The sequence below is a fragment of the Triticum urartu genome, chromosome 3A, assembly GCF_056163025.1.
Source record: "Triticum urartu cultivar PI428250 chromosome 3A, HENAU_Tu73, whole genome shotgun sequence".
Taxonomy (NCBI): Eukaryota; Viridiplantae; Streptophyta; class Magnoliopsida; order Poales; family Poaceae; genus Triticum; species Triticum urartu.
In genome coordinates this window covers 123,681,776-123,692,279 of record NC_141875.1, presented here as the reverse complement: position 1 = coordinate 123,692,279, position 10,504 = coordinate 123,681,776, and the positions used below count along the sequence as shown (strand labels likewise).

The 10,504-nt window shown below is 42.5% G+C and overlaps 1 protein-coding gene across 1 annotated transcript; it reads left to right on the top strand.

The window, feature by feature from the left end:
• The first annotated feature begins 9,718 nt into the window (after nucleotides 1-9,718).
• Nucleotides 9,719-10,252, top strand: LOC125530941 (agglutinin alpha chain-like). Its single transcript, XM_087514934.1, has 2 exons — nucleotides 9,719-9,862; nucleotides 9,962-10,252. The coding sequence occupies exons 1-2, from the start codon at nucleotides 9,719-9,721 to the stop codon at nucleotides 10,250-10,252; spliced, it is 435 nt and encodes a 144-aa protein (XP_087371060.1).
• The last annotated feature ends 252 nt before the right edge of the window (nucleotides 10,253-10,504 follow it).

The following is a 10,504-nucleotide window of genomic DNA, read 5'->3' as shown; positions in this document are numbered from 1 at the left end:
TCTTTTGTCCTACCATCCCATGGTAGCGGGGTCCATATGAAAACTAAGAGATATTAAGGCTTCCTTTTAGTAAGAACCAGAACAGAGCATTAACACATGGTGAATACATGAACTCCCAAACTACGGTCTTCACCGGAAAGAATCCCAACTATTGTCACTTTGGGGTATGCGGACCATAACACGTAATAGGTGCATATAACTTGTAAAATAGGATCAAGAACTCAAATATATTCATGAAAATATAGAGGGTTTAGATCGGAAATCATGACACTCGGACCCTAGTGACAAGCATTAAGCATAGAAAAGTCATAGCAACATCAATCTCAGTACATAATGGATACTAGGGATCAAGCCCTAACAAATTGACTCGATTACATGACAAATGTCATCCAACTCCATCACCGTCCAACAAGTCTACGAAAGAATTACTCACTTCCGGTGGTAAGCATCATGAAATTGGTGATGAAGAAGGGATGGTGATGATGATGGCGACGAATCCCTCTCTCCGGAGCCCCGAACGGACTCCAGACCAGCCCTCCCTATGAAAAACAGGAGGTGGCGGCGGCTCCGTATCGTAAAACGCGATGAAACTTCTTCTCCTAACTTTTTCCTCGAGGAAAAGGAATTTATAGGCTTGAGATTAGGGTCAGCAGAGCCACGTGGGCCCCACAAGGCATCAGGGCACGCCCAGGGGGTGGTCACACCCTGTTGCCTTGTGGGCAACTGGTGGACCCCTCAGGTTGATCTTCACTCTAGTATTTTTTATATATTTTGTAAAAAATCTTCAAAAAGTTTCGTCCAATTTCGAAAAAATTTATTTCTGCACAAAAAACAACATCATAGTAGTTCTGCATAAAACAGTGTCAGTTTGGGTTAGTTTCCGCAAATTAGAGTCCAAAACAAGAGCATGAGTATTTGGAAAAGTAGATATGATGAAGACGTATCACGGCGGGAGACCAATTGGCAAACCAGCACTTAAAACGTCCCTGCAATAGAACAAAGTGTTCTCCATCCCTTGATAAAATCGGGGAAACTCATGGAAGCGAAAGCACTCTCTCCCCTAAGTTGTATGCCTTACCCACTACACTTCCGGATGACATTGGTTTTGGCCCCATCTGGCGAGGCCTTCTTCACAGTCATCGACCGACAAGTGAAAATATGCTTAAGAAAACCCCAATGGGGATGATAGCCGATGTAATTTTCACAGAGTGAAACAAAAGCGGACACATACACTACAACATTTGATGGGAGGTGATGCAGCTGTGCTCCAAAAATGTTCAAAAAACTGTGGAATAAGGGGTGCGGCGGCATGTAGAAACCTCACTTGACGTGCGTGCAGAGGAGGACACACTCGTCAGGATGCGGCGCAGGCTCCACTTCGTCCGCCTCCGGCAGCCTCCACACATCCTCCAGGATTAATCAGTCGGCGCTGGAGGAAACACAAAAGCAAGAAGATATAGCCGCAGAGAAAGCTAGTGCCGGAGGACGCGCTTTAACCCAGTGTCCCAAATGACAACAGCCCCAGCCAATGGCCTCCCTCACGCAACCGTCGAGCCAACACACTGACACAGGGACTCAAACAATGGGTCGACACCAACAAACAACTCGTAGGTTGGAAAGGGCGTGGAATCACATGCAACCATGGGGAAAGTTGCACATCCCACCGTAGGCTTGCCCGACGCGTGCGTGGAAGGCATGATCAAAATTCATTTACACCCATCGAGCCGGTACAGCCATATGTGACACCCACCACCAACGCATACGCGAACCCAACACACCCGAAGGCAACACCGACCAATAGATCGACCGCGTGCCCCCGACATGGAAGACACCGAGTCCGCACCGGGTCAATCTTTAGCCGGCTTCCTTTTTTGACTTGCCAACCGGCCTCTGGGCAGGCTAACCACATGGGATACATGCACGTCGAACCCCACCAACCCACTAGAAAAGGAACTGTGCATGCCTGATGAGCAAGCCACCAAGTCCACCACCAGCCGGCCTCTTAGAGGGATGCTCGGGTCGGATCCAACAACGGTGAACCCCACGACACATGTGAGGGTGCATACCAAACATCTCGCACCCTGGCAAAAGAACATACCGATATCCGGGCAGAGAAGCCCGGCCTTCACAGCACCACACGAGAGGGAAGGGCGGGAGGAGAATGATGTTGCACACGCTCACCCATCTCGAACAAGCAAACATGACGGCCCAGCCGAGCAAGCCCCACACACGAGCCACACGCGTGCAAACCATCTCGACAGGGTGCCACCGACGTTGCTAGGTGGACCCATCCTTGCCCGACGCACACGGGGGAGCGTGCAAGACAACAAACATGGGCATGACCGAAAATACCCCCATGGACCCCTGAGGCAAGCTGCCTAGATGCTCTCCACCCGGGCGAATTGGACAACGCGGAGAGCCCAAGGGAGCCAACTATGGGAGGCCAATGCGAAACCGATGGCGCGGAGAGCCTTTGCCCGCAGATGCTCCCAGGAGGCAGGTACTCCAGCATCCTTTGTAGGAGCAATAAGATGGAAGCTTATCCCGACCTCATCCGAAGACTCCAAACGCCCTCTAGAAAAATCGAGAAGCATGTGATCATCTGATAAGTCTTAAAGGCATTTACAATCTTTGTATTGTTCACACCTCATTACCATTCAAAGTTGTTGAAGTTTTATTGGGAACTAACCTATTAATTAAGTGCACAGTGTTAGCACATGTTTTTAAGTGTTCTTGATTTCAGGAAAATAAAAATACCTACACTTATTGGGCTAGTCTAGGAGCCCTGCCCAGGCACTCTAGCACCTAGGGCACCTGAGCCCACCATGGCTCTCCTAGCTGCCTTCCTTTTCACCTGGCTTATATATGCCCCAAATACACTCGCTGTATTTATCATGTATTATTCCGCCGCCGCCAATTTGCGTTCTGAGATGATCTCATTCACACTCCTGCATAGGGGAAATTCATCGCCTCCTTCACTACAGTCGACCATCCTTGCTCCAATATGAGTTGTGAATAGTCCATACCCTAGACTACGGGTTCATGAAAATATCCAATATGTAATATCTCCCCGTTGTTGTTCACTAGAATGACCACATGAGTTGTGTATCATGATTTTTGTCCAACTAATATAAACCTTGCAGTGATGTTGATCATTTGATGAATTATTCTTTTATGATTAGATTGTGTTGATGCTTATGTTTGGCTTATACTTCAGATGCTTATTTGTTTCTGATTATCTGTCTTCTCCTGTATAGTTTAGAGCAGTGGATGGAACGATGCGCGTTAGTTTGATTTGATCATGCAAGTAATCTCCCTTGGTGACAGTAAATGAAAAAAAAGCTTACGTTGTATTATTGCCACAAGGATACTGGGATAATAAACTTGTTTGGCTCCGTAATGACCTGGAGGCTAAGGGGAATTTTACTCTATGCCATCTTGCTCAAAGCAATTCTCGGTTTTATTACTTACTATAGTTGGATGATGCAGAGGCATCTCTGTGAAAGAGTAGAGTATTAGCCATAAATGCAGGGAGGGTCTGGGCCTATGGATTAATGGATGTACTATGTTCGTCCTGGTTTATTCGTCCCCTAAGTATTTCGTGTCAAATATTAACCATAGATTTAACTAAGAAAAATAATAATGCATGTCACCAAAAATTATATCGTTGGATTCGTATTTAAACATAGTTTTGAATGATATTATTTTTGATTACATGCATTAATCTTTTGTTAGTTAAATCCAAGGTCAAAATTTGACGCAAAATGCGAAGGGGGCCAATAAACTAGGCGCGGGTAGTACTGGCTAGGTAATATCAACACACCTTACACAATATATCATGAGCCCCAAATATTTCTTATTTTACATGTGTAAGTAATCTTTGCTGCACTTTTATTTATCAGAGAGTTACTATTGGTGACACTATGAACTCTGATCAAGTTTTTAGCATAAGAAAACGCTCCCATCAACCTTTATTTGTACTTTCATTTCATTTATTATTTATTCCAAAAATACAAAAATATTACCTACCACATCATCTTAAAGTCTTGTACAACTAGCAAAGCTAGTAAGGATGGTACCCTTGCTGGTATTGTTGGGGGGGCACAAGTGAAGTTTTATCTATGTTGCAGAACTTATCATTGATGTAGGAAACTTGTATCTCAATGGATTGATATATTGGTTCTTATTGATGAATTTGTTGCTTGTTACAAACTCTTGCAATTGGGGTTCCAACACTTTGCTACCTTGTGTCTCATGGGTAATCACCATCCACCCGGAGTTTACATGGAGGCTCCGGAGGCCATTTGGGCCAATCCAGAAGCATGTTAACTTCGTACGGAGCCTGCCCGAAGTCGAAGGAGGTCCGGAGGCTCCAGATTTACGTGTTCGAATCAGGCCGGATTAGAGGTTTCGTGTCCTTCTTTTTCACGGAAAGTCCATTGGCCCTATATATTGATGGGGGTGATAGCCGATTTGACAACACATACACAATCGATTAAATCAACATACTAAGCTTATCTTTCATCTACAACTTATTTACCCAAGTTATTTGCTTCTTGATCATTGTACTTCATCGTTGGTGGCGGCAGCAAACTACAATACTCTAGGGGCAGTCAGGCCGACCTAGTGCCCAAATTGCCGCGTACCCTCGCGGGTCCCTCCAGGCATGTGGGGTTTATGGTCTTAAAAGACCATACCGGTGTGTTTAGCATATGGCGCCTCCAGCGAGTCTTCTCCGACGTGTCCTGCTCATTGCGTTCGGTATTGAGGGTACATGATGACTTGTTGGTGCTTATTGCTTAAACAAGAGGTAGTGCTACAATGTAAGAACAATAATGTACTGCCGAGGAATCTTATGGTAGTAGGACTAGCTAGCCTCCGACGCTCTCTGTGTTGAATATATGCATGGAGATGATTTTCCTAGGATCTTGGAATACCCAACTTTAGCAGGTCTCTATGCCCCCGCAAAGATTTAGGATAGGATTAGGATCCTATCTTCAATCATATATATTGCCTTGAAGAGAAAAGTGAAATATATGTGAGCAAGATATTGTTGCTACATAATATCTTGTATTGTAGGAGTATAGGGAGAAGTAAAATGGGCATGGATTGTGCCCATACCCAACTTGCGTATGCATCTGCTTGACCATCGTTCAAAGATACTCCCTCCGTTCATGAATGTAAGACATTTAGGCAGCTTAAACATTCATGAGCAGAGGTACTGTAGTACTTTAGCTGTATGTTATATATGAAAGAGAACGACTATATTTCAGTCAATTCAGAAGAAGAAATCTTGGTTGACGAAGATAGCCATACGATCAAGATATTCTGATCGTGTTTCCACTTTGCACGAATTTGGTATTCAGATCAGACGGTTCTTAGCGAAACTTAGCAGCAGTCATTTCCTCAGTTGTCTGAAAAAACAGCAAAACCGAGTACTCATTCGTTTGTTTTCTGATATTTGCACGGGGAAAACCTGCAAAAAAGCACAAACTGATGAGCACGGATGACACTGGAGCTCTCACTGGAATATGAAGCATGAAAATATGGGCATGGAAGAACCGTAGGACATAGCCGTGTCTCTAGAAAAACCAAGAAGTTGAGGAGGATACGCTTGAGCCTTGGCGCAACGTACGTGTGCAGACTACGACGTGGATTTGTTTCCTCAGAGGGTGGTGGTCGCAGCTCATGCTCGCAAACTTCAAAGCGATCGGTCCGGTTCCCTTTGCATATCGCTTGCCCCGGCGGGAGACTGCGGTGCACCTGCCGGTTCGCCATTCGCCGCCGCGTAACTTTTGTGGTTTGTACACTCGTTTTCCCCACTGCGCGGATAAGCGGCAGCCGGTGCTTTTCCTTTTCCCATCACTTCTTCCTCGAAGTGATCGATCGGTTTCGTAGGCGTTCCCTACTATCACTGACGATTTGATTCTCCTGCGTTGCATCTGCATTCTGCAAGCTGGTGTCCTCCCGGCCCATCATTGCTGATGTATCTGCGGAGGATTCCAATTTCTTCGGCGTGGCATGACTGAAGAAAGAAGGTGCGGGAATCGGGGAGTGTTTGTACGAACTCAAAAGCATCTAGCCTGCAAGATAACAGTAACACAGTCTTTGAAATCCAATGATCATGGAATTTCATGTCAATTTCGGGTTACTGTGGAGTGAGTACAGCAAGAGCACCACTTCTTTTTCCGTTCTACTTCTCATATATAAGTACTTCCTCCGTCCCAAAATATAAGAACGTTTTTCACCCTTATCAAGCTTTAGAAACATTCTTATATTATGACAAGGAGAGGGTATGTCTTTTGTTCCCAAAGTGTTTGCCTCACCCGGCTGATAACCGGGCGCGCGTCAATCACTTCCACGATGGTTCCACCAACTTTTCTAATCGTGCGGTGCACAGCAACCTGTATCTCCATACACCCACTTTGCGACATGAGCCTTGTTACAAGCCTTTGAGCGCAACACAAACTCTGTTGCAGAAACCTACAGTGGATAACATGCATCCGCCACACATCCAAATGGGCCCATCTATCGCTTTTCCCCTTCTCCTCCTTAACTCCAGCGACGACCGCCTTCACAAGTTTTCCACATCTCCCATTTGTTCATTTTCCAAATCGTACAACAGTCATTTCAAAAATTGCATGCATGTTTGCATGTTGAGGCGATCTTTTTCTATGTGTTGCATGTTTCACCAGGTCTGCCCATGCATGTTACGTGCTAAGGTAGCATGCTTGCATGTTGAGAAAAATAAGTTAGTGTACATGCTAGCTATTTAAATATATACAATAATTAAATACAATACATAAAATATCTTTTTAGTATATATATATTATTAATCCAAAAACTTATGTTCCGTACAATCAATTTTACCTAAAATATATTGTACGCAATTCCCTCGGCAATGCACAAGATGTCATTTGGTTTTTAAATGGTAAACATGTTTCCCGCACAAAAACTATATCTTGCTAATCGCGATGTACAACTAAGGCTCGCCTTTAGCGCAGCTACTCAGGCCTTGTACAATGGAAGGTGCTTAGGAGAGGTGTTTAGAGAAATAAACCAGACTTTTTTTAAGCGCCGATGCTTATTTGTATAGGGTAGACGCTTAATTAAGCGTCTCTCCTATAGAAATAGGCACCGGTGCTTCAGAAAAATCCGGTTTATTTTTCTAAACACCTCCCTAAGCATCTCCCGTTGTACAAGGCCTCATAGGCCAAGCCTAGTGGCTGCGGACGGGACGGGTTCAAGTCGTTTCGGTAGTTTTTCACCAATTGTATATTTTCTGGGGATTGGGTATTTAATTTCTGTGTTTTTCTCTTTGTTATGTTTTGTCCGCTTTCTTTGTTTTTTCTTCGGTTTTTTAGTTATGTTTCGTTATTTTCTTGTCCTTTTCACCATGGTTTCTACTTTGATTTAACTTTTTTTGTTTTCTTCCTTTTCTTCTTTCCTCCTTTTCTCTTATTCCAATGGTTCTATCTTCGCAGTGTCATGTTGGATAAATGCTAAGGTGAAGGAGAGAGAAATCAGAAAAAAATACTGATTGTCTTCTCTTAATTAAGAGATAATCCTTTTTAGCACAATATCTCTCAGAACATATTTATGGATATCTGGTGACTCAAAATTAAACTGTGTGTAAGCCTTTGTACACGCCTTCTCATTGTCGTCTCTAGATTACATGACAAATTGTCTTATCAACCACTACACAAGCCCTTAGGCTTCGCCTATTGCACGCCGCTACAGGTGTCAGCCCAATATTATTGCTGCCTGAGGTTTTTTGTCGGGTTTTCACTTTTTTGCATATGTTTTCTTTGCATTTTTTGTTTTCAATGGTATTCTTTAGTTTTTCTTTTTTATTATTGATTAGTTTTTCTTCAATTTTGTTTGTTCTTTCTTCGGTTTTCACAAGTATTCATTAGGTCTTTCTTTCTTTCTTTCTTCAACACATGTCTATATATTTCATACACATTGACATTTTCTGAATACATGAGGAATATTTTAATTGCACGCTTAACATTTTGTAAAAAAACATGTTTAACATTTTTATGACTATATATATTTTGATGTCAACTATTTTTCATACACATGGTACATTTTTCTTATACATCTAAAACATGTACTGCCTCCGTCTTGGTGAATAAGTTATTCGCGTAGTTCTAGGTCGACGATTTAACTATCTAAATATGTATTATATGTGACAAAATATATATTTAGAAACTATATCCATGTAGAAATCTAGTGATATACTTTTCATGACATATAACACATATTTAATGTCTCAAATCGATGACCCAGAACTACGCGAATGACTTATTCAGCAAGACGGAGATGGTAAAAGTGGTGGATAACCCTTTGTACACGACTTTTCATACGCATATATATATATATATATACATATATATATATATACATATATATATATATATATCATTTTTGAATATATGCTTAACCTTTTTTCAAGTAAGTGCTTAGAATATATTTATTTTCAATACATCTTTTTCAAATATACGTTGACATTTTTCCTTGAAAGATACGAGACATTTTTAAAAACTATGCGTTGTACAATTGTTTTTTAAATGTTGCAAACATTTTTAGAATACATGATTTTTTAAATGCAAAGTAAATTTTATGGTACAAAACATCTTTTACATGTCACTTTTTTTTGAAAAAGTGTGATTATTTTTTGAAATATCAAGTATGTAATTTAGAATGGTACGAACATTTTGTAAAAGTTGAGTGAATTTTCTTTACACTGCATGAACAGTTTCTATACGTGCAATGAACACTTTGGAAAAAATAGTTTTTTCTCAATATATGTATTTAATATTTTTGAAAGTATAAACGAAAGAGAAAACGCCAAAAAAATGTGTGTGACATGAGCGTGCCAAAATCACATGGTGACTGGGCCGGCCAACATAAACTTGATTTCACGTTTTGATGTGAAGGTTCTTGCCTTCTAGGTATGATTTCTCATGTATTGGGAAGATTCTTGTCTACTTTTTTGCTTTCCTTTCTGTCGTTTGCTCTATCTTCTTTCTGTTCTCCATTTCTTTTGTTTTAGGTTTTATTTTCTTAAAAAAAGGAACTTTAAATGTGCTATCATTTTTGAGAAATGTTCAGAATTTTTAATAGAATTTTTAAATAATTGAATATGTTTTTGCTAAAAACATGTTTACATTTATGTCCACATTAAAAAAATTCACAAAAGTTTCAAAAAATTGTTCATTTGAAAAATATTAGGATATTTTAAAATTGTTCGGGTAACCAAATGCATTCTCAATTGTTTTAAATCAGTTTTTCTGTTAAATATATAAATACCGCTGGAAAACCGGAGTAAGGCAGGAAAGCTAAGCGGAAAATTTCGCTGACGCTATGCTTGCGGGTAGCTCGCCTGGGTTCACCGGCCTTGGCAGAACGGGTTTATGCGTTTGCTCGACTATTTCCCGCATCGACCGGGGCCTGCGAACGGTTGCCAGACGTGACAATAAATCTGAACGGAGCCGCCGGCGGCCTCCTCAAAAGTGTCGCATGCATGCATGTACTCCGTACGTTGTGTGGAAGGCGAAACACCAAGAGCTAGAGCCTCAGCCTCTTCAGATTCCACACTGTCCGCCTCCCCGGTTCGTCCCCAACTCTCCATTAATACAGTATTTTTTCATGGATAGAAATCTATGGACCACCCGATTAATGCGGCGGCGGCGGCGGCGGAGACGTCTGGGAGATGGACGTGCGGGGCGTCGACCGTATCGTGAAGGTCGTCCTCTGGCACTCCGGCGCGGTCGACGTCATCTCAGTGCTATACGAGCGGGACGGCCGGGAGGAGCAGACCAGGCACTGGGGAAAGCCCGAAGGACAGCGCTCAGAGGTACGTGCTCCATTAAATTTTCTCTGATATAAATTGATGCTGTGCTGCTTCTTATATCGATTTCTTTTTGAATTTTGTTTATCTTGTATCGATTTGGAGGTTTGGTGGTGCGGCGATGAAGCTCCCTTGGTTTATGGTTGGCATGTGCAGATCTGCCTGGAGCCGGATGAATACCTCATCGGCGTCAAAGGGAACCTTGGCAATTTTGGTGGTTGCTTCCTCTTGGGAAGGCTTACTTTAATCGGCAACCTGCGCACCTTTGGGCCATATGGAACGCGGGAAGGTCCGCCATTCGATCTTCCCGCAGCTGGCGGCAAGATTGTTGGTTTCCATGGCCGCTCCGGGGGCCTCCTCGAGGCTCTGGGCACCTATGTAAAGATGGACGACTAGCCCACACATTACTATCTAGGCCATTGGTCGATATTACTATTTGTACTGCATGAACATGTCAATGTCTACTGTACCTCGTGACCAAACGTATTACGCATGAGCAAATCCATATATTTTTCCTTCTGCATGTTACCATACCAGACACGTGCCTCTTGTGTGTGTGTGTGGGTGGTTTGGTCGCTTAGTTAAAATTTTGTAAACATATAGGGGCTGGAATTTGGCAGTATCATATTTACCGCTGCTCTAGTTAAC